Source organism: Diuraphis noxia, unplaced genomic scaffold, assembly GCF_037042655.1.
Source record: "Diuraphis noxia isolate RWA-SAM2 unplaced genomic scaffold, SU_Dnox_SAM2 contig0001, whole genome shotgun sequence".
Taxonomy (NCBI): Eukaryota; Metazoa; Arthropoda; class Insecta; order Hemiptera; family Aphididae; genus Diuraphis; species Diuraphis noxia.
In genome coordinates this window covers 39,225,547-39,252,273 of record NW_028301711.1, presented here as the reverse complement: position 1 = coordinate 39,252,273, position 26,727 = coordinate 39,225,547, and the positions used below count along the sequence as shown (strand labels likewise).

The following is a 26,727-nucleotide window of genomic DNA, read 5'->3' as shown; positions in this document are numbered from 1 at the left end:
TGTAAGATGAATGTCGTCTTAAATTATATAAGAACTGTAGTATTTATACTTTGGATTATTAAATTTTAGTTGATATTTAATCAACATGACATTGAATAGGGGAGACCGTTGCAATTGTAATAAAATATGATTGTAAGTCAGTCAATAATACTACCTTTCATTCACCATCATAATAAATATAAAAATTTAAAAAAATATTCCAATTGTAACACTCTACAATGTAAAATATTATCTCTTAATAATAAATGAGCTCATATCATATTTATAATTTATTTTATGAGCAATATAACAAAATGTGTTTATGACAACAAAAAGTTAAAAACAATACAAGTTTTTCTAACATATTATATACATTTTCCCCTGGCACTGTAACAATTCTTACTGTAATAGATGCAATTATAACATTTAAAAAAAATTCATATTTCACCAGCAACTAGTAAAAATTAAGGCTCAATACTCATGTATATATATTAAAGGTAATACCTAATAAGTTAATTTACTGGTTAAAATCATAATGAAACAAAAAAAAGTGTTATTTAGTTTGTAACAAATCATTTCTTGAAAAATGTAACAATCGTTCCCAGTCAACCCTACAAAGACCGATTGGGAATGAAAATCACAAAATCACCAGATCCTCTTTCTTCTGAATAGCTACCTAAATAATATTGGGGACCTAATATTAGCGGTACTAATATATTTACCTAAGGTTATCATGGTTATTCTTTAGTGTATTAAAGATTAAATAAAAAATAAAACTAAAAATAAATTTAAAAAGGTCTATTATAACACAAAACTTTTTTTTCTGTATATGCGTCAATGGAATAACAGTATTGTTCATTTCTATATACGTTGCGGGAATATTATAATACAATATCTAACATAAATAGATAACTATTTTGGGATAAATACCTATAATCAAAATGTATGAAATATTAAAATATTTTAACTACATTTAAAATAGTTTTAAAAACAATAAATCAACTACCAATTGCATCTATATTTATAAATACAAGTAGGTATATCATTTTCACATTAAAATCATTAGAATATTGTACAAAATTAATATCCTCTTTTCCATGAAACAATATGATGGCTCGAATAAAATCTGGTTTTCTGCATATCCTTTCAAAACACCCTACAAGGGAGACTGGTTTCGACAGCAGAGTGACACAGGGGGGGATATGCAGAACCAACATATTCTCTAATGGAACAGAGTATAAATGGAATTTGTGTACGAGAAGTTAATGTTTTTCCATCTTTACCATAATTCGATGGTAGGAATTGTTCTGTAAACAGTAGCTCAACCTTAAGTAAGTTACTTAAATTTACAATTTAAAATTGGAGGAATTGATTGGTTAAATTAACTGCTGAATATGACAGAATCATCTTAAAATTGTGGAATACTGGATTACTTCCCCAAGTAAAAAAGATCTGATAGAATCGACGAAATCTCTTATTATCTACTAAGTTTAAATGATTTATTATGCACCCCTAGTTCCAAGAATAATTAAATCCTTGACCACTATGAAATTCGAAATAAAATTAGTTTATATTGGTATTTTTTTTTTTTAAATACTTTAAAAACAAAGGTTATATCATAGGCTGTAACACCATTCCCCCATTTGTATATACATGATTTCTCATGATTTTAAATGCAACGTTACCATTTCAAAATGTGTATGTATAATATATATTATTGCGACATATTATATTACAAATCGTTTTGTGCTTTAGACAATTTTGTGGTTTTGAAAACAAAACTTTCAGAGAACATGATTTCAGTTTACATTTTACACATTGTTGGTAACTACAGTAAATCTCATCCACCCATTTATTCAGTGCTAACTGTCTTACTAGTAACACACTTTGGAACAGAAGTAAAGATTAACACAATTTATAGTAATGAAAAAAAGAATATGACTCTTCAGAAGCCAGCACACATTGAAAATTCAAAATACTATTAAGACATAATATATGATAAATATAAATTTTGTAAATCCAAAAAAATAAATGTAATTTATCAAAAATTACAATTTATAATATCAAGAGCAAACAATTTTATGAAAACATTGCATTTAAATTTATGGGAAATCGTGTATATAATATGATATGTATATACGAACTTTATGGAATCGTAAATGTATATAAAATACTATTAAAATCTTCACGATTCCGGAAATTTGAGAAATCGTACTCCTAGGATATCTACGCCCAATGATAATCCTTGTTTAAAATTTATATTGTTAAAAATATCAACTGTTCACAAATTTGGCTTATTATTTTGGTTTAGCCATTATATTTTTTTATTTATATCATATGGATTGTTGACACGGGTGCACACACGTACATTCAACTACAGAGCCAGCATTTATCCCTCTTTTTACGACTTTACATGTCACTATATCAATACTCGATAATGCAGTAACTGATAAATTATTTTGTATTACAAATTTAAAATAAATATAAATTATTCTTTTTTTTGTACCAATTTATGGGAATCTGAATGGCGGCGCACACCCAATAACAAATTAAGAGAAATAAAAAATACTACCGAATACTGACCTAAACCCCATTCATCAAACCGTAAAGATGAAGTAGTTATCAGTATACTACGAATAGGTCACTCAAAGATGTCCCATGGACATCTTATGCGCAGAGAAGAACCTGTAATATGTCACAGTCAAGCATCTCCTTATCCACTGCCGTATCCATATAGATACCAGGGAGGCTATTCAGAAACTCGTACGAAAAAGATCCGTATACGAACGCGGAACGATTTACACGATTCATTTTCGTATACGAATGGAAAATAGTATTCACAAAACATTTATATTCGTATACGAATCTGTGATCCGTATGGGAATAATTTTTCCACGATAATCAGCGGCAACGTTGCAAATTTTTATTTTTATCATGGAAGAAAAAACAATTTGTATTGTGTACGTAACATTTCCTGTTTCGACTGTTCATTCGATTTTTTTTTCAAATATCAAAATGTCGGTTGAAAAAAGATTTAAATCAAAGTCGATGAAAAACGACCAAAAAGCAGCTATGGTCGATTTTTTGAAAAATCACGAGGAATCGGCTAAAAGGAAACATTCCTCCACCTTCACACAAGCCATAGCCAAACAGGAGTGGGAAGAACTATCGGGGGTATTAAATTCAACTCCGGGCCCTATAAAAGACTGGAAGGCCTGGCGCCGGGTAAATTAAAATATTTAATTTAAATTAAAAATATTTAAGTTACTTCCAAAATTCATTTTTCGTATAGCTGCACACTTGTCTTATTGAATAATACATACATAATATATAATTATAGGTACCTACTCGTATATAATAAATATACATATTTGATTTATACATTTAAGTGTAACTTTTATTCATGTTAAAAAATATCTACCTATTTAATTATTTTTTGTTGCATAATTTCCCTAAAATGACGTTTAATGTATTTTTGATTTATATTGAACTTTAAATTTGATCAGTATTACACCAACCAAATATGCGCTAAAAAATCTTAAACACCTATGCATAAATGTATGCACTAAAATGTTAAAATATGCATGAAAAATAAAAAATATGCATAAAATGATTAGCGAAAAAAAAATTAATTTTTGAACATTAGTAAAATAAAGTCAATGTTCAATATTATGGTCGTAACACTCATAACCAATATTTTCTTATCTTAGTTTACGTATTTTATTTACCCGATTATTGATCTAAGTCCTAAGGCAATATTATGGAAAAACCGTTTATTCCTACAAGTATACTTTTAACTTACTCTGATATTAATCGAAACTATAAAAATATAATATTTTTTCTTATTTTATAATAGACAAAATAGGTAGTTTATACTTTAAAAATTTCTAAAAATAAAAATAAAAAAAAACATCGAAATAGGCACTAAAAGATGTAATATGCAATTAAAATTTTAAAATAGAAAATTGTAAAATATACAAAAATATGCACTAAAAAAGTTTCTTTTTTAAATAATAATACCATGAAATAATATTGTAATGCTCACTTAGCATATCATACGATCAACCAAAATAAATGTGCAAATGTTTACAAATCCGCGCTTTAATTAAGGGTATGAGTTTATAAAATATTATCTATATAATTTGTTTCTATGCGCGTCATGTTACTAATAAACTTTTAATTAAAAATTCTTGATGCAATGAATATTATACTTAAATATATTAAATTATTTAGATGATATCATGATATTATAATAAACATAAATCATAAATTTTAAATTTATAGCTATAAGTCCGTCATTCAATGTTTAAACCATAATCTAAACCTTAGAACCGGTTAAATAACATGAATCCGCATACGGAAACCCATCCGAATCAATCGTGTGAATATTTTTCACATGACATAATTTGTATCCGTATACGAAAAAGTGTTTAGAATACGGTTTTTTGGGATCATGTGAAAACTCATGTGGAAACCACGATTTTCGTATACGGATCTTTTTCGTATGAGTTTTTGAATAGCCCCCCTGAAAAAATCTAAAATTGCCCGACAACCTCTTCGAAGCGCTCAGCCCTACCTATGACAACACCAGCAAAATAATTACATTTTTAAAACAAATTGATATGTATAATCTAATTTAAGAACCTATTGTATAACCATATTTTGATATGTAGGTACTAAATACTAATTTTGTTACAAGCTAATAACCTTAGCAGTTGAAGCTGTACCATGAATAAAAAAAAAAAAAATTTATTATCTAATCCGAAAACGGATAAGATAGCGATAATATTATGGTATGTTATCGATATAAGTTCAACGTTTAAATGTTTTCCATACATAAAAATCTAAAATCCATATATAATATAGATTGGTGAATTTAGTTCATTCCAGCCGATTGTATAGTGAACTTTAGTATCACTATTATTGAAAAGTGCTAATCAAAAATTGAATTGTTTAATATAAAATCTTAAAGAGATCGAGATTTACTAGTTATTGATAATTTTATTCATCGAGTGGACAGAATATAATAATATAATATAATATAATATAATATAATATAATATAATAATAGACTGAAATCAGAAGAAATCTCTTTAATAGAGTATGTCAATATAATAATACAATTTTTTTTAAATTTTTTATTTATATTTACTTTTATTTTGTATTAATATAATATCCTAACCTACTTTCATTTTTATATAATATATCTACTGGCTTCATGTATTAATAACCATTTATACATGATACATTTGTATTTACTTAATAAGTCAGCAAATTGGTAAAATGTAAATAAATAATCAGCGAACTGGGATGTCGGCGAATTGAGAGTCGACGAACTAGTGTGTCGGCGAATTGGGATTCAGCAAATTGGGTATCGGTGACGTGGGAAGTCACGCTTAATAAAATACCTTTTTAAACGGGAACGAATTCTGCTTACCTTAATTAAATACTTTTTAAATGGGAATCAATTCGGAACTTGGGGGTTGGGACTAGAGACCAATTCGGTTTCGGTATCAGTCAAAAATCGATATGTTTTATAATTACGATAATACCTATCTTTACTTTATAACATATATAAATCAAAAATATCGATCCATCGAATAATGTATAACAGTTTTTATACTTAAATAAACTAATGTAGGATTGTAGGATATATGTTTTCTAAAAACTATTGAAAAATCAAAAACTAATTCATTTATACAAAACAATTTCCTATCAAATGTGAATAGAGTACTCGAAGGTACATCGAGTGAAATTTTTATCCTTAAATACGTGTAGTCTAGATCAGGTAATAATAAATGAAAGTATGGTATGACCACTGATCATTGACCATATACTCATATTATTGTAACATTTTTCAAAAATATCGAAAAAAATGACAGAAAACGGGAATTTTTACGCAAAACCAGTTTTCGACCAAATTTATTTTTTTATATAGTAGTAGTTCAAAAACTAATCACTGTAAATACTTGAAATTTTGACCAAATGTTTATGTTAGTGTTATCTAAATACAGCTTAATTTTCAAAATGTTTTGACTTTTTTGCGATATTTATAGACCACTGAAATTTTCGATTTTTATGAGAATTTTTTTTGAAGTTTTGGTAAAAAAATTTTAGATGACCAAAAAAACTTGAAAATTTAATACAAGGTTCCTTATGATTTGTTCTTATTATAGCTAAAAAAATTAAAAATCGTTAGTCACAATTTATTTTATAAGCGTTTATAGTTCAAATTTCTACGAAATCTGTCGAAAACGCAAAAATTTTCAAGTAATTTTTGTGTTTATAACTAAGGATTAAAAATACAAAACTAAGTTTTCCATAAGTTTTCCTTCAAGTAGCTATAGATAAAACCAGAAGCGTCATTATAGGAAAAATGTTTTGAGTGTTTGAGTTTTAAATTTTTATGAAATCAGGTATATGTATATCTATGATAATATAAGGTATTATGAATTATGATAACTACATGCAATGTTTTTTTGGAAAAATTGATTAACCATGCCTTATGCAAAATGCGTCCTAATTGAAAAATAAAATATTTGTTTCAAAATAGAATATATTATGACAATATTTAAATATAATATATCCTAGACTGACAAATCTTCTCCGCTCAGAATCGTTTTTCGTATACAATGATACCTACTATTGCATTCAAATCTAACCTACCCTAGTCAGAGGTCCACCCCACCACCTAATGTACAGCAGAGCGACATCCACTTACCCGCTTTTTACTATTGGAGTAAGATATATAAATTACAAAATGAGATAATAGTATACTCCTAATAAAATTTAAAGTAGCGAACGCATAATCTAAAATTAGTAAAGATTTTGGATTTTTATTTTATATTTATAATTTCTGTCCTTTAATATATGTGTTTATAGTTTTATTGTTGAAATTCTGAAATACATAACTTTTATGTTTTAATTAATCACAGTTTCAGTATGGTTTTCAATGCTAATTTTTCGCTATAAATGTTTTTTTACTATGAACGTTTAGATAGGAGAAAAATTATGGTTTGTCTAATTTAATTCAATACGGCTTTTAATTAAAATCAAAATTTGTTCTATCCGATTATTTTATCTTAAAATCATATTTTTTAAGTGGGTAATTGGTTTGTATAGACTTCGTATAAATTGATTTCCATTTGAACTAAAAAAATACTAAAAATCTTTCATTCAGAGATAAATTAAATACCTGATGAGTTGTGATGGACGATGGTTAAGAACGGAGGTAAGCTTTTAATTCAATAATTTTGTTTTTTGTATAATTATCATATTGTCGCTCGCCGCAATACAAATTGTTTAAAAAGTATGGCGATTATTGTTTTTTCCCCGTAGCATTACTCGAGTTTGGGGCATGTAGATTGTAGGTAGTTAATCACTTTAGTCTGAATGCTTCTATAACTTTATAATTTAACAATCGGTTAATTCTATAATGATAAATTATCCCGTCAATAGAATATTGGCGTTCTATCGTTTATAATATATTTATGATGACTGTAACGATGACAAAATGTCACAATGACTGAACGTAATCGATTAGTGGTCAGATATGGAATCATTTAACCACCCTTCTATCTCTTTTGATGTCTTAACAAGGGATGAAGTATTAAAATTATTATTAATAATATATCACAATAATCTAACATGCGTCAATACAAAACTAACGTTATTAAAATATTAAACAGTACGTTGTTTAATATTTTAATATTACTTATTAATTATTAATTAAAATGGCAATCAAATTTTAGAATATTTAAACATCAAACTTAGTGCAGGTAGGTAATAAAATTCATAAAAAAAAAATGTTAGCCAAGTGTAATATATTTTTAACTTTCATAATAGTAAACTTGACGCAATTTCAACGCACCTAACCATTTCAATTTTATAGATTTGTGGCTTATGTTTTTATTGTATCAGTTTGGCTCAACAAATTTTTATGACACGTGAAAATAGAAAGCAGTTTTGTGGAGGGTTAGTATTATACTTACTATAGTGAATAGTGATATGTCGTCACATAAAAACAATAACGATATGTTGTTCGGATTTATGTTATATTGTTTTAATATTTATATATATATATATATATATATAACGTATATACCTATTCTATTCTATCGAAAGCGATTAAGGTTTACCCTCCAAATACTGTATACAAAAATTTTTTTACATTCAAAATTAATTTTATGTTTGAACTGGGTATCCATAAATTAAAATTCCAAGAACAACTACAACAACTAAAAAAAAATGAATTAATTATTATGGTTTTAGGTTTGAATTTAATCAAAAAACAATTAACTATATCGTATACGTTTATAATTAGAGCACGGATTTTTATTCACTAAAAAGTATTATAATATTACATATTTACATATACGTAATATGAAGTAAAACTCACAAAATATTATCACTAACCACCCAAGTCATTCTAATCCCCCCCCCCAAAAAAAAATGATTTTAATAGTATTTTATTTTATAAATATTTCCCAAAATATCAACAAAAGAGTAAATGGAATATTTTCTTACTAATATTAATAATAATTTGACTAAAAAAAATTCCATAAAGTACTTTTTTAACAGCAACCGACAACCACATGAACAAAATTATAACAAATTGGACAGCTTCCTTTTTCCTGCAATGTCAGTTTGAATTCAATAAATCATTGTAAGTACACGAAAAAACATTGCTGAGCTAAGAAAACGGACAATTTTAACTTAAAAACTCTTACCAAACAAAATTGTGGAAAAGTATCTTCGATATTTTAAAATTTCTATGAGAACTACTTTGGATCACATTTTAAGACCTAAGGTATTCAAATTTAAAATGAAATTAAGTTAAGAAACGAAATGATTTTTGAATTTTTGGGATTTTAATATGTATATTGAACAACAAAAACTACCTAAATAATTCTATGATAATATCCATAGGTATATATTATATAGAGTTATAATATCGGTAGTTTGAGCAATAAATTAGCTCTAACATGCCTCCTAAAAATAGTTCCCGATTTCCGCCCAGGAGTATACGATGATATCTTAACCCTTTGGTCTGGTCCATCATACTGCCATAAGCAACACTGCAGTGTATCGATATATTAAAATATTGTAATATATTTACCGTCTTTAGCGGAATGCGCAGCTCGGGCAAACGATGCGACGACCACGACCACCGTGTAGAACACCAACAGCCACCAGCAGCAGCTACTCGTCCACATGTGGAAACAGTGCGTATGATGGTGATGGTTACGGTGCCAGTGCACCCGGCGATGGTGATGCTGATGGATGTCTGGGACCACGGACGATGGTTTAGGTCGACAGAAATTGCCGAACCACTTCCGTGTGTCGGCCCGCCGCCGCCGTCGGTCTTCGGTTGACGTGTCGACCGCTGCTGCAGCCGGCGCGGTCCCGTCACGTTCGCAGTCCTCGAGAAGTCGTCGCCGAACCGGATGGTAACCATCTGTGGCACCGTCAGCTGTCACGTCAATGTTTGCGTTTGCTTCACTGGTCGTACGACGTTTTGTCCAATCGACGGTCCCGTCAATGCTTGCTGGCTTCTCATTATAGTCACAGGTCAAACAGCCTGATCGTTCCCAATTCCGATCGCCAACGCCGCCAATGTTGTCCCGGTTGACCGGCGACGGTCTCATTACTACTGGTGTGGCTGACGTCCGATCGTCAATTTCACCGGGACGTTGGAAGTCATCACGATTGCTATTTTTGATGACAAATGGCCCGGTACCATATCTTCTGCGACATTCATCTTGACTCTTGCGTGACTGCACCTTGGTCGCTTGGTTATTCTTGACGCGTTGTTTGTCGACCATTGAGGACTCCAAAGACATTGCGATCAACACCATTTTTGACGACTTTGGCGTTTCCACGATCTCCGGTTATTATTTTTTAAACTACACAAATGTATCTGTGCGAGAAACAAACAAACAAAAACATATAAACGTCGTGGGCTTAACCTGTAGTCATAGGCGCAATTTATGGTTGTTTTTTTTTTAAGGTCCGCTTTAATTTATTCTCACGCATGATGCACAATACACAAAGTTCATTCATGACATCAATTATATCATCGACCACTACTCCTACCCCACCGTTACTAAAATAATTTGCAATACCAATTAGTAATTTCGAACTCTGATGCTTTCAACGACATTTGCATATAATTATACGTTCAAAACAATTAAGTTATCTCAATGATACTTCATTAATAATGTCCATCAATAGAAAACCACTTGCAGTAACAATGACCCACGGTAGTGACATAGGATTAAGCGTTGTGTTTACATTGCGCCTATGCCTATGGTCGATGTTTAATGTTTATATGGCAGGTACATATATAATATATATTGACACATCGTACTGTATTGCACTATTTTTATTATACTATGATCACACGTTTATTATTTATTACGATAATATATATTTTTTTCTTCTTATTATTATTATTATTATAATTAATCCGTCGTCGTCGTCGTGCCGTATATGAGTGTGGTCGTCATAATCGAAAAAGTCGATGTAAGATCTTTTTTTTTTTTCAAATTTTCATTTGCCGTTTTAATAATACAACAGACGACGACGGGGGTAAACAACACATAATATTAAGTTATACAATAATGTATATGAACAGGTTAAACGTGCAACAAAAAATATATGCGACATAATTACATGGTAATTTATATATATTTAGGTACTACCTTAGAACAGCTAGTGTATATACAGGTAAACGGGTACTTGCATCGAACTGCGAACCGCTCGAAACACACGCGATGGTCCCATCCAACCGACGGCCGTCACTGCAGCTGTGTATAGTCGGTGGTCGTGTCGTAGTACTAAATCGCATATACTCAAACACAGCGACCGCCGTCAACCGGTCCGCACGGCAGTGGACGTGAGACGGCGGCGTGCATCGCGGAGACGAAGATGAGACGTGTAATGCAGTCTTTCAAACGACACCGCTGACGTCCACGATCCGAGATTCGTACGATATCGTACGGACAGTGGTACTTATGTGCGCCTTGCACTTCAGTCCACAGCCGCCACTTAGTCACCCTCGACACTGACGAACAGCACGACGACAAGCGGACGCCGTGCAGCAACATTTGGTGGTCGGACCGGTGTCCGGCGTACCCATGGCCGCCGTTGATATAAAACGTGTGTCCGATGATTTAATGACGTGCGAATAAAAAAATTTATGGGACGGATGAATGAGTAACCGATAATATACGGTATACAGCCGAGCGGTGTAATGTCGTCGCACGACGGCGGTTTCTCGTGATGGACCGCACGCGCCAGACGCGGACACGCCGGACGGCAAGGTGTGGGACGGGGATGCGAACGACAGTAATATGGTACTGCGTATGATATCTGCTCCGCGTCGTCGCCGTCGGTCAACTACCACCGCCACCACTAGCGCATGCCGGAGCCTATACGGATGCACCCTCCGCGGCCGAAGCTGCTGCTGCTGCTGCTACGAGGCTGTGGCGCGCCCTGCTTTCGGCGTGGTGGTGCCGCTTGCGCAATTCGTCGGGCCCCCGGCGTGTCGCGCGCGCGTCTCAACCCGCGCGCAGTTTACACCGGCACCACATCCCCTGCCGCCTACGTCCCCGCTTCCACCGGCGCAGTGCCGGCGTGGTGCCGGTGGATGCCGACGGTGGCACAGCTTCTAATTCGACGGCGGCTACCAAAGCAGCTGGGACCGTCCTCCGCGCATACCTCTCGCTCACTCGCTCTCTCCATCCCTCTCACTCTCGTGAGCGCGAGCGCTTCCCCTCTCTCTCACTCTCTCTCTCTCGCACGCCTTCCGCCGCCGTCCATCCGTCGTCATTATCCCGTCTTCGTAGTCGTAGTCGTCATCGTCGCCGTACTGTTCTCCGCCTGGCTGCCGCGTTATTCTACCGCTTGTGCCATAGGTATACCCAACCGTGTCCATAGTACGAAATTACATATTATACATCTATCGTTACCGTCCAAAGTTACCAACTTCATATATTATACATCTGACTGTCATCTATTCACTATATATTATATAACATTACAACGACGATACTGTATAATGCGAATATAAATGCGTTTTCAGCGTGCCCCCAACCCACCACCCCACCACATCATCAGTGATATTGTTGTACCGTGGTACATAACGGTGATGTAGTGGTGCTGGTGTATATACCGGACCGATAGGTGTACGAGTGGTACACGTCACAATCTCGCTCCTCCCCATACACACAGGGTTTCCCCGTTCATATCACGTCGCCGTGTGCACGGGGAACGTGAACGTTCGCTGACCACCGCATCGCTACGTATATATTATTATACTCGCATAACATTTGTGTGATCGTCAGCTTTGTCGATCTTTGGCCAAGCCTAAGCGGCCGCGCTTCTGTTTTCCATGACAACGTTCCATAGATGTGGCGGGCTACGGTCAGGTTTTTCTCGCGCAAAAGTCGAAAAGTTCTAACTTCGGTCGGCTCGTACATTATCCAGACAGCATTAATCTTGACGTGTATATTACATCCATCCCTTTCGCCATGATGACCTAACTTGTCTGCGTGGTCCGTTGAACGATATTCACGTTTTATCGGTATTCCTTTTTTTTTTTTTCATTTTGAAATTGTTTACCTAGTGATTTTATAATATTATTATATAAAGATACCGCTCTAACAGGGCCGAATTGGAAAAATTCAGCCCACTAAGTTTTTTGTAATTTATCGGTCCACTTACAAACTTAATATCAACAACGACTACAACTATAATAATATACCATAGTCAGTCCAATCCTTAGACTCCATTTTTTCAACTTTAAACTCTCAACATATTTTTAGTCAACAGCCTCGTGACTTAAACGTTAAACGACCCACCCAAAGTTCTTTTACTCGGAAAGTTAGACGGGCCAATCCGGCTCCGCGCTCTAATATCTAAAAAAAGTTTAAAAATGTTTAACATATTTGTATTTTTAGACAGTCTGAAATTTAATATTATATTTATATAATATTGTATTAAATGTATAGGTGTTTTGGTTTTTTTTCGAAATTTCGCAAACATTGAGATATTAATTTGTACGTATACCATTATACGAGACACATAGGCGCAAATAAGGTGGGGCTTAGTGCGTGCTAATCCTCCCTAATTTGAATTCAGCCCCTCCGGATTTATATTATCGTATTAATGTAATTTTTGTAAAGAACTAGTATAACTGAAGCCCTCCTTATTGAAATTCCCTATTTGCTCTTATAACAATCAACATGTTGCATAACCATGTACGATATACTTTGAATTATGAATTAGTTATACCTCGTATTAAATTCATTGGACAGTCCGCATTGTTAATGTACTTTGACGATTTGTTGAAATTAATTAAATGTATATTGCATTATATTTGTTCTTGGTATTACCATATCTTAATTTATAAATATAATTTACAAACATTGAACTTCACAATACAATAAATACAATGAATAAGAATTAATTCATCAATACTAAAATTCATGAAAAATTGAATGGAATTTTAAATAATTCCAATAATGTTACATATTATCCTCATTATTATGTTTTCTGTATTATAAAAAAATATTTTATTTTAAACTATGAAGTTGCCACAAATAATTCATATCCAATATCCATATATCATTATATTCATATACATATATAATACGTGAACTCATACCTCAATGTAGATTATATTTATAAGTATCACATGAAATATAAAAATAATAATTTTTCAGAGAGATTTGAGAAAGTTTCAAAAGATTTCGAATTAAAAAATGAAAAATCAGTTAAAAGAGTAAGCTTATTATCTCTGTATTATTTCAAGTTTTAAAATATTTTCTAGAGGAATTACAATTTTTTTTAAATATTAATTTGGTATACATATTATATATTATAATTTCCAAGGACACTTTCAAAAATACATATAATAAAACGTAAATAAATTAAATTTAACAATCATTGTTTGATACTGTGATCAATATAATAAAAATACGTTTTCATGTTCACATTTATATTTTTCTTGATATTCTTACATAGCAAATTATAAAAACATAATACATATTTTGTAACAGTGTGTAAGAAATGTAATTATTAAATAGTTTTTTCATGAGTTTGAAAACAATTAAATTTATTGATTTTTCGAATGCAACAATGTATTAAATAGTAATATTAGTTTTATGTGTGAGTTGAGATATGCGTGTTACCTATTTAAACAGTGCATTTGGTTTTACAGATAACTAACAATAAGCTTTTTTAATTTTATATTTTTATATTTTTCGGGTGGATGACATATTTAGTAATAAGACACTTTACCCGCATGTATTGTCTCCGTCTTACAAGTGCGTAACATACCAAATATAAGCTCAGCAGATCACATTTAGCTCCATTAGTTTAAGAGTTAGATAAATTGACCTCTTATAAAATACAAATACAAAAAACATTATCTGTGTTCATATGTTGCCATTTTGGTTTTTTACGATAGCTCAATTTTTTAGCAAGTTTTAAGTATATAATAAGCGTAAATTAAAAATATTCATAACGCACTTAAAAATTTAAGTATCGTAAAAACCAACATACCAACACAGATATTAATTTTATCATCAAGTTTTATAATAGGTCGATTACTTCTTAATTTTAAACTAACGGAGGTAAAAGAGATTTTCTAAGCTTAAATTTGGTATGCTTTAATTTACGAACTTGACTACAGGTGGAGACAACAAATGAGGGTATAACATCCACTTAATAAATATGTTTGAAGTTATTCATCTATCCAAAAAATATAAAAATATATAATCAAAAAAGTATCATCCTCTTAACTATCTTTCCTGAATATATGTTTATATCTATAGATTTTAAATTGAATTTCTTTTTGGCAATTTAAACTTCAAAGTTTAAAAATAATGAATGACTTACCATATTTTATTTTTTTTACCTTGAAAAATGGTAGGTACCTATGTATTTGTATTAAATCGTTTTAAAAACCATTTCGGCTTTCCGGCATTCCACTCAAAAAATGATAAAAATAATAAAGTATAACCCAATCGTTAATTAATATCCTTCGTTACTGAAAATATAAAAGTCAAAATTAAGTGACGAAAACTAACTCATTATAATGTTTTTTAAGTTTTATTATAATTAGGTGCCTATTCAAATTTACAAAATATATTTTTATAACTTAAAAAATAAATGTCGTCAAATTTATTAAGAACACTTTATGTTATTATACTGCGTTCTTTGACATTTTATAAAATATGTATATCTAATTGCAAATAGATTGTGTTTAATTATATTGGTTAGACTTATATATTATTTACATGAATTATGTTAGGTGCAATTTTATATTTTTTTAATTTAGTGGCTAGTAAAAGTAATTACACAATAAAAATAATTGTAATAATTTTGTTATATAGTTACTGTCAAAACTCCAATTTATTCTTAATTATAATTATAATTTTAATAATTATGTCATTAATTATACATAATTATAATATAATAAAACATTTTTTTTTCTTAAAAGTTTATGACAATTTGTTATTTCTAAGCTATGACATTATACAAAAGCGAGTCACAGACAACCTTCCACACCATGGCCTTAAGTCTTCGGAGACACTGGATAAGAATAACAATTTCACTACTATGGCATGGATGAAAAGTAATATTGGTTAAACTACAAGTATAATAAATAAAAGAAATATAGACGTAATACGACAAAGTGATTATCGAATTGAAGTAACCAAAAACATTATTTTTTTATTTTTTTAACTAGTATAGATAAACTTGTGTATACTTAATTCAGATTAGATTTACGTGACTTTAAAAAGTTAAGACAATAAAAATATATTGTAAAAAATTAGTGATTTAATTCAAAAGTAGGCGACACTGACGCCGGATTGGAATTTCAATTCGATGTAAAAATAATATATTATATCACAAATAAGTTTTAAACCAAAGGAAATCGTGTTATTTATTTATTGTTACTACGTGTACAATGTTCATGGACAAAAAAAGTCAATAATAATTGAATTTGAAACTAATTTATAATGTTTCACGCTTCATTAATTAAATAAATAAAAAAACTCAATGCATTTCAAATTGCCATAAAAACAACCTTAATTTGTTTTTTACTTGTTTCAAATGTTCAATGCCTGATATAAATAAATAATACGTTAATATAATAGTTAACTTATAAGTGCTTACCTATGGCATTTAAACAGGCACTGATAACAAATCACAAGAGTATATTTTGGATAAAATCTACTACACCATCTTCAACCTTTCAGTCTTCAAATATAACTACTGACAATTAGAACCGTTGTGAGTCGACGAATATGTAATTTCAACAAAACCGTCTTCTCGTCGTTTATGTTTATTTTCATATTAAGTCCCAGAGATCGCGGTCCGGTTAAACTTAGTTATAAGTTATAACTTATAACCGCAAGCCGCAATCGCATATAGAACATTCACACGAGACTATAATATAGTGTTTGCTTATCAGTTGTTATCATACAAATTTCGAACAGTCATTATTGATAATTATTACATTTGTTAAAAAAAAATTTAAAACTGTCTTGCTTACATATTATTACATATTTATGTGTTCCCATTAATAAGTTTTTTCTTGACAAGTTTCTTATAAATAGGTACTAATAATACTATCATCGTAAAACTACTATATAGGTAGGTACCAATCTAAATTATGTAGTTTAACAAATCTTATTCTTGGACCCTAATTAAATTACTAGATTTCAACGTGGGAAATAAAACGTAATCTTGTATATAAATAGTAGGTTCTATAAAATTTTTTGGAAATAATACCTACATTTTGCTTTATTTAGTTTACGTAGTTTACTCTGAATAGTATTGGAAATAGTGTGTTTCACCTCAACCATGAGAGAGGTAATGAATGTGTAAATAGTACTTTTAAGTATTTAAGAAAATTTGACCCTGGCATGATGTGTTTCCCGAAATTTTTATTATCAGAACTGATGTGTAAGGTGTAACTCAACTTTATTTTTTTGTTCAAATTATAGTAGGACCAAATTATCCAGTATCTAAAGTTACAAATGTTCAAACTATCAATAAGATTATAATAAATACTTTGATATACATTAATTGAAAATTCATAAACCTGTGATAGGTAACTTCGATAAAACTTAATTAATAATTTGACTTTAAATTTAAATTTTATTTAGAAATTATCAGACTTCTACACTATGAAATGTGAACTTGAGTAAAGTAATATAAACTAAAATATATTTCCAAGTAAACTTTTATATAGCTGTTGGGAAAGATCCAAGAATGAATAGTAAATATTTGATGTAAATAAACAACTGAAAAACAAATTTTGTAACACGGAAAACTGTGTCCTTAGTTTATTATTTGGTAAGATAGATACTAAACCATAGAATAAGAAACAAAATAGTTTTAAGTACCATTCATTATACTATTATTACTATTTATATTGTTTTTATTTTTTTATTCTTCACATTTGGTAGTGCAGTTAAGGTTAATAAAGTAAATTAGTAATTTTAGTAATAAATAATAAGTACACAAAAATAATTTCTTATTAATTTAATCTTAGTACTTTTACTGTTAACAATAAATGCTAGTAGTTTTTTTTAATTATTTTTATTTTTAATTCCACAAAAATTTATATTGAAAAAAATATCTTTAAAAAATCCTATGGTACTCATTCTGCAGTACAATGTAAAAATACTTATTGTTTACACTCTGTTTATACCTGAATAATTCCAGTTTATACGGATGCATGTATTTAGAAAGTTTTTATACTTAGGTGAGTTTAAGTGTGATGATCAATTGAAAGACGTTAAACGACATAATAAAAAAATAGAAAAAAGAACCCCTCTACGAGCTTTTTATACCTGATTGTGGGCAGTCTTTTGATGAGGGTCGATCACTGGAAGAATATATTGACTATTAGTTTTAAAGCTTCTTTTTCTTTGTTGGGGAACACTTTTTGAGATGGTAAAAAAGTTTAAAAGTTTATGCAGCATCTCCAGAGATTTGGTAGATACTGCTGAATATAGATGGTACTTATCAAGGGTATTATTTATTTTTTAATTTCCTTGTAGTTTTGGAGAAATTTATTTTTTGGATAAGATTTTATGGCAAAGTAATATTACTTCGCGATAATACCCAACTATAAATCAAACATCGGTATATTTTAAGATATCTGTACTATCATCAGTATTATAGTTTGAATTACCGCCAATTAATACATTTTACGTCGTTATGGCACCCAAATAAAGATGTTATTTTTGTCCAATTACCCACAAGAAAGGAATAATAATAATGACTTGTAAAATCGACCTATGAACGCATTATTTTACTAAAAACGAAAAAAATTATGTACTTGCTATATTGAACGTTATTTTCTAATATTTAAATTTATAATTATTCAGTTACTGTTATTTTTCAGAACATTGTCATTATATTAAATGTAATTTCCATACGAATAAATAATAAAAATTTAATAAAATTATAAAATTATGGTTATAACGTATAATATGATATATGTAGCATAAAAAATGTTGTCTTTGATGAATTAAGTGATGATTCAGTTGGAAATAATAGGTATCCCGATCTAAATATTTTAATAAAGTTTGTCTAACAAAACGTATAACATTAAATGTGATAAAAATTACCATATTAACTAGATATCAAGTATTGTCAATATAGGCTATAATTGTTTATAAATATATTTTTATTTATTTCTTATACGAAAAATTATAATTAACATTATTTCACTCTCTGTACAAAAATAATTAATTTTTTATACCTATACTTTAGCTGTGTAGGCTGTAATATCAATAGATATTAAATAAAGCGTCGTTATCAGTTAAATATGTACCTTTACCTATATATACCTATATGTATACACTGTATTTTAATATTATTTGTCAGAATCAATAATGAGTCAAGATAAATCACTTTCAACAAGACAGACTTCTTCAAAAATAAATTTCATAAGATAATTGATTTTTTATTTTGAACAACTGTTAAAACAAAAATCACTTTACATTATGGTAGATAGTCATAATATATGCATACACCATACAGAGCTTGTGTAATTATATTTAAATAAAATATTTTTATTGCAATTTAAATAATTTAAAAGCAGATTCAAAATTTTGAATTTTTATGAGAGATCGGCGTATGATTAAATTATAACTGTAATGCATAATATATATAATATATTTTGAATTAGGTAAACTCGAACACAAAATAAGGTATTTAAACTAAAATGTAAGCTGTAACACAATATATTATAACTGTATATTTTTTAACCAATTAAATAGTCTTTCATGAAAAACCGAGAAATGTAAAACATAAAATTAATATTGATATTATATTTTGAATATTTACACATCATTTATCTACTGGCCGCCAACAAATTTGATTAAAATACTTCTAATTAGTTTGAACTTTAACCGAAAATAAACTACTATTCGTTTTATAGTTTGTAAACTTAGATATATATTAATTTTATTATACAAAAATAATAATTATTATACTTCGATCTTTTTTATTTTCACTGCATATTTACAAATAAATAATATCAGCGTTTTTATCAATGTTTGATAATTCTTTATCGCGTACCTATGCATTTAATATACCTATATACTACTATACGGATGAATATATAGTATACAAGGTGATACATTTAAGTGTCTACTTATTATGTAGAACGATTTTAACATTTTTGAAAATAATATTTTAAATAATTAATTAAAGTATCATTGCAAAACATATTTATTATTAATTTTTAATCATATTTTTATATTCTTTTAAGTTTTTGCCTTTTTGAATGACAAAATACATTTTTAATTTCATACACCAATATGCAGAATAATTTTCAGATTATTTCAAAACATACGATCAAATTTTGAATACCTAAATATTAGTCATAACTTATAAGTATTTTAAGTTTCGAGAAGCGAAGCTGTGAACCTGCATTTTTCAAAGTACCCCTGTGCATCGCACTCCGTTATTCCACTCATCAAAACTAATTTCAAGTAATAACTAATTAAATATTCGTTTAAAATTCATTTTGTATGTATCATAATACTCACAAAAAATAACTTGCTTTGATATATGAAACTAAAAATGTACTTCGTTAAGGAAAAAATTAAGAAACTAAATAATAACTCTTAAAATTGTATAAACATAATTTATTTTTAAAAATGATGTTTTGCAATGAAATTAAATTACTTATGTAAAATGCTTAAATGCTCCACCTTGTAAAGACTATAATAATAATTAATGGGCGTCAAAAAATTATGTGAATGGTATATACGTATACCATATACCTACTTGAATAAAAATGATTTATTATTATAAACCAAGCATAAATGTAAAAAAAAATTAGGAAAACCACTCATCACGAGCACTTTAATTGATATTATTCCCCAGTTTTTTTTCATATACCATAGTTTAATATTTAATAATTTTATTATTATTATATTATGTAAAATTATATAAACAATTATTTTACAGTAAAAAAGTAATGAATAACATTAAATTGTCATGATTCTTGAGTGCAGAAATCGTCAGCGTTGAGTGGTTGAATTTAGTCGCTTATCAAAAGATCCAAACACTATTTACGTTTAAATGTCTCTAGTGGTTACCTAGAATATCACAGATAGGTAAATAGTATTTAGTTAGAGAATTGAGTCAGGTAATTGGTTGGACTAAATTGGAAACATTTAATTATATATTTTATAAATCGAAAATTAAATATATCTATTATTATTAATTAATGTTATGTGTATTGCCTTTTAAAATTAAATACATTCAAATAAACATTACTAAACGGTATAATCGCATTGAAACTACACTAATTAAAATAGATAACGTTTAGAATGATTTAGTATTTTAGTTATCATTGTTTTATATTAGTAGGTATATAAAAGTTTAGCAAATGTTCTAAATAATTGAAGAATTTTTTTAATAAATAAAATTTAATAAAGAATGTGTATGGCCTAAAAAAATTTAATAATAAGTACTTGTAAGTTACAATAATAACAAATATCAAATAAAAATTATAAATTATTAATAACATAAGCAAAATCTGATGGTTAAATAACCACGCAAATATTTAACTGAGGTGTAATAGTGTTTTTTATTGTTTCTCTTTCATAAGTAAAAATTAAATTTATTACTGATTTATGTATACGGGTTTTTTTTGTAGTACGTACCTGTAAGTTTTTGATCTTTGTATTTTTATACTTTTTGTTTTAATATTTGAATCTTGACTATTACTAACTAACAACTATAATACTTACTGGTATATTTTTTAGGAGGAAGGTAAAGCACCTATACTTTATAGATTTTTAGTTTTACCACAGATTACGTCTATGGATAACAACGTCGAGGTCAGTCCGACTTATTCATTATCTTAATGTCAAATATTTAAAGATCATTTTGTGCAAGAAAAACGTATAAGCATATATTTTAATATACAGGATGATGATTTATATACAATGTAGATGCTTAAGTATTAAACCTTGTTTTATTTTATCCTCGCTTAACTCAGCAATTATTGGATTAACGCCTCGTGGCACATAAACCTTTAATAGCTTAATCCGGTCACTAATGAAAAGGTAATGCCAATTCATATCTAGCAATATAAAAGTTAATGTTAAACTCAAAGTATTTCTAATGGAAATACAAGAAATTGAAGAAACTAATCAAAATATAGTGAACTTGAAATTAAATTTCACATAGGTAGTTCATTTTTCGAATGCAACGATTTATCAATGTTTTGAAATCCACCCCCATGGCCCACTCATAACCTAGTTTTTCATATCCCATCTGGATTTTATTGACACTATGTGACAAACATAACACTCACATAATGTGTTTTTTTTTTAAACACAATGAATACTAAATTCATTAGTAAACACGAGGCTAAATTTCTATTTAGTATTTCGTGGCTCATGGGGGATAATCTTATTAGTTAGTAAAAAGTTTGTTCGAAAGAATAATAACTTAAAAATTTAAATCTGTTCAAAGTTCACAATATTATTTAATGGTGACTATTTTTCAAGCAATTCACAGAAAAACTTTTCGGGCATTGTTTTATTTATAATATTTATATATATTTGTAAATATTATACAAGTTCATAGATTAGAAATATAATCATATAATAATAAAAATGTCCAAAAATTAAATCCTATACATTTCAAAAAAATAGAAAATACCCAAAAGAATTTATAATATTTATAATATAAAAATATAAAAATTATTAATAAATAATAATATTATTATCATTAATTAATAATATTTTACCCAAAATATAAATACTAACGTCAATAATATTCAAATAAAAAATTGCTGTTTGTAATTTTTTGTATATTCCCCAAACTATTATAGAACAAATATTAGGTATACAGGTATGAATAAAGGAAATAATACATATAGTTGGGAAATTGTTTTATAAATGATTCTAAAACAACCATTAAATTGACAACGCATATAATTATCATAGCATTGAAATATATAAAAAAAAATTAATTGCAAATAACGAGTGTCCTATGAATTAGATTTTAATACTCATGTAGTTATAGCATGTAAAAATAAATAAAATATGTTTCTTTCATACATTTTAATATAATATATTTCTTATAACACTAATGTAGTATAATTAAGAACCAAGTAGGTACATATTATTATGTATATTATATTTGTATATACATAGGTAAAATAAAGTACAACAAAATAATGTACCTATCACACATATTATATTATGAGCTTTATTACGAATACAATATTTTAGTATTTTACCTACTACATAATCAATAATTTATATATTATTCAATTATTAGACTACATTACATTTTTGAACTTTCAAAGTTTTTTTGTTAAGACTTGAATTTAACCAAATTCGAATGTTAAATATAGGTACGATGGATATTTTGAAAAAAAAACCTTGACTCATTAATGTGGTCTCGTAGTATATAATACTAAAGGTTTTTGAAAACATTCAGAATGTTTTTAAAATCGTTTTTCATGTTATAACGTTTTCTACTTAGCATAACCATAACATAATACCAAAACAAAATATAAATAACATCGTCTTCCTTCGAAGCGTAAGACATTATGTAAAACAGCTATAGAGCATCAGTCGGAGCATCTATATTCCATAATCTATACACTATACTGTATAATATACTAGAAGTCGTTTGGTAGAAACCGGTAGAAAAATGTTACTTTCGCCGGAGACCTGCAGGTACGACCTACCATCTATTAAATACAACGTGTTTGTGTTATTTATATTACGTTGTTGTGTACAACCAAAATATATTATATTATATTATTATAATATGTTGGTAAAGGGTATACAGGCTGCATCAAGAAGCTACGAAAATAATATTTTCTCGTCGAATTTATGTATCACTTATTTGTAATGCATTAGTATAGGTAGGACAGGTAGGTATGTAAATATTATGAATGTACGTCGTATGATGGGTAGCTGGTATAGGTGAGGTACCTTACCTACACACATTGATAGACAATCATGGGTTGGCACTGTTGGCAGTACGGTGAGAGTGTTCGAACCGCGATCGCGTTATACTGTTGCGCTGTCCAGATAACGACGGCGGCGTGCGGCGGTCGATCATCATCATCATCATCATATCATATTATTATTAAACGTCGCTTCTGCGATAAACAGGAAATAACAATTATTATAATATATTATAATCATCAGAATTACTATTATTATTATTATTATTATTACTACGTATATACTATTATTAATACAAAATTAAACCGCGTGATATCACCGTGTGTAGTGCAACATAAAATACTGTTCACGGCGGTTAGATGGCCGTCAGTCGCAGTGCTTAATCGTATTATATATGTGTGTGGCGGTCATAAACGTGGAACACCGAACCGCCACAGTCGTTATTTACCGAAATCCAACACTATAAAATATTATAATGTACTAAAATATTATTATTATTATTTTTATTGTCGTCGTCGTCGTCAAGGTGTGTATACAAGTTTCAAAAAAAATACTCTGCGATCCGATTATATATTGTTACGAACGAACAATATAATGAACAATAACAATAACTATAATTATTATTTTTGTAGTTCACGAATGTCAAAGACAACGAAAAAAACACAAGAAACTAGGAAAAATCTTGTGGATCGAATAAAATCTGACGACGGTCATCGTTCTGAATAGCCACGCCACACAAAACTATTTAGTACGAAAATAAGTAAGTGTTACTTAGATACTTGATAACATTTAAAGACAATTTTCAGTACAAGATAATACTTTTTTTTCAATAAAAACAACACAAAAACCAAAACAATACCTACTCCAATTTTGTAGGACACACACATATACAATATTATACATTGTATTTAAAAATTAAATTTAAAATAATAATTTTTTCCTGTATAATTTATGCATATATAGTATTGCAATATAATATAACGTACTTATATACACATTATAGACATATTATATTATTTGCTCAATGGCTGTTGCACCTTTCACATACTTCCAAACATAATATTATTAAAAACAACAAATCTCATACGAATGCTGTTATTGTTTTAATATTGTTAGTAGCATTTTGTTATAACTGCCTTGTGGGTATAGACGATTTCATACATGGGCTTGTGTAGACTCTGCTCGCGTTTGCATATATTTAGAATACACTTTTGTTATAATATATGCGCGAGTACGATGCGCGTTTAGTAGTTTTTAATTTCATAAGTAATTCATATTTTATTCATAAAAAATTCATACACCAATAGGTCGAGTGGAATCGCTGCTGCAACTGCACATGTCGCCGTCGATTTCTCTCATTTACCATTTCACCGAACGTAACTATTATGATATAATAGACTTCCGGTCCTGCACGGTTATTGTTATTTCAGCGCTGCGCAATATTATCGCATCTGTGTACATATTCGCGCGTTCAAATATTTAAACGACATTGACAAAGTGCAGCGCAAAGTTTAACAACAATACGAAGCTAAAATAATTAATTAATCACGATCCGGTAAAATCAACATTGCGATGGCGTACACTATCCACTATGGCATTAAAGTCGCAGGCTTGCGTAGTGGCGTGTAGTACGATAGAAGTTTTCCTTTAAATTGTAGTGCTGTGGGCAGGACGAACACTACGTCTTGCACTAAATTTATCGTTATTTTAAAAATACATAATATATTATGTACGAGAAATCCAGACAAATAGATCTCACGCGTGAACTATTCGGGCGGATGGCTTTGGTCCTTAGTTACCTATATAATACTATAGATTTATGTATACGTCGATTTTATGCTATATTTTAGGTTTTTTCGAATTTCCCATACTAGGAATCTCGAAATGTTAGCAAAAAGTTTAAATCTACAGACATTTATCAAAACCATGTTGGTTGTTAAAAAAATTGCATCTATTACAATTTTATTTTTAACTTTAGATATACGTAGGTACAAATGTTTAATATGATAACAAATATTAATCATTATTACATAGTATTAAAATAACGTCAAATAAACACAAAATATTTATTACTACACTATTTTTCAATCCAGAACTCGATGAATAAGTCACGTTTAAAATATTATATGAAAATTTAATAACGAATAATATTATATACAAAAAGTAAAACTACAAAGTATTTTATTGTACCTACTTTATCTGTATTATTAGATGCGTTTCCAAAATTTCCATTACTCTCTATATAATATAATATAGCATAACGTACTAACTAACTAACAATTTAAAGTCTAAATAACATGTAGGAACAAGCCAATATACTGTATAAACCGCGTCAATTGTTTGAAAAACCAATTTCATATTTTATTTATTGGCGAAGGCAAATGTTTTAATCTGCACCGTAAATACTGTCACGATTCATCATTGAACAGTATAATTATTCATTTTTCATTTTTTTTTTTATTTGCTCAGCAGCACTCGTTTATTTGAACACTACGCTTGAAAAAAATATCGAACTGCGTAGATATGGTCAACTGCGAAAACGGATATGATAACTCTGCGTGTTACCCAAATGACTATGTCGGTGTAACACAGATACCGTCGATCGAAATGGACCGTGTGACCGATACCAGAATGAATGAAGTCGTCGTGACCGGATGCTGCGGTAGTGGTCTGAACGGGAATAGCAATCATCAGTCAGGCGATCAGTCTCCTGAAAAAGGCTCGCCGGACGTATGTCAGCCCAAATGCCCAGCGGTCAGACCAACGCCCTGGGACCCAATAAAAACGCGGTTTGTGGCCGTCTTAACCATAGCCATAATCGCGTGGGCACTGATTGGCGTTTTTGTCAAAAACCTGTAAAATACGAAAAATTATTGAAATCCTATAAATACTCAATCAATAATATTGAATTTTAAACATGTCCAACTATATTATTTTCACATTTATCTATATCTTATAGTATCTATGATGATATAATTTATGTAATGTAACATACGATTCTGTTCGATTAGTTATTAATGTATCTTGATGAATAAATATGGCCACGCTGCTACTCTACTTGACTTACCCTATAAATTATCACATATAATCATAATATTATTATGTTGTATCGATATTTTGAGAATTGTTTGCACCACAATTGTACGTACAATTATTACATTTCTAATAGTTTATGAAAGTATAAATAATGTATGTTTGTGATGATAATATTATATTATACAGATTAATATTGTTTTCAAAATACCTAAATAAAAAGTTATGCTAAAAA

The 26,727-nt window shown here is 29.3% G+C and overlaps 2 protein-coding genes across 3 annotated transcripts in view; one reads left to right on the top strand and one right to left on the bottom strand.

The window, feature by feature from the left end:
• LOC107172259 (uncharacterized) overlaps nucleotides 1-11,421 on the bottom strand; it is a 69,470-nt gene extending 58,049 nt beyond the window's left edge. The window contains exons 1-2 of the mRNA XM_015522580.2: nucleotides 10,683-11,421; nucleotides 9,098-9,898 (exon numbers count right to left, since the gene is read on the bottom strand). Of these exons, the coding sequence (XP_015378066.2) occupies nucleotides 9,098-9,836 (739 nt within the window). The 5' untranslated portion in view covers nucleotides 9,837-9,898; nucleotides 10,683-11,421. The remainder of the gene's footprint in view (nucleotides 1-9,097; nucleotides 9,899-10,682) is intronic.
• Nucleotides 11,422-23,519: 12,098 nt separating this feature from the next.
• Nucleotides 23,520-26,727, top strand: LOC107170494 (uncharacterized). Of its 2 annotated transcripts, none has more exons than XM_015520729.2 (3): nucleotides 23,520-23,985; nucleotides 24,092-24,219; nucleotides 25,932-26,727. In XM_015520729.2, the coding sequence occupies exon 3, from the start codon at nucleotides 25,983-25,985 to the stop codon at nucleotides 26,316-26,318; it is 336 nt and encodes a 111-aa protein (XP_015376215.1). In that variant the 5' UTR covers nucleotides 23,520-23,985; nucleotides 24,092-24,219; nucleotides 25,932-25,982; the 3' UTR covers nucleotides 26,319-26,727. The 2 variants fall into 2 exon arrangements, with proteins under 2 accessions (XP_015376215.1, XP_015376141.1); XM_015520655.2 differs by having other exon boundaries at nucleotides 23,521-23,985; nucleotides 25,929-26,727.

Coding starts and splice junctions, on each gene's coding strand:
- LOC107170494 (XM_015520729.2), top strand. CDS start 25,983: ATGGTCAACTGCGAAAACGGATATGATAACTCTGCGTGTTACCCAAAT.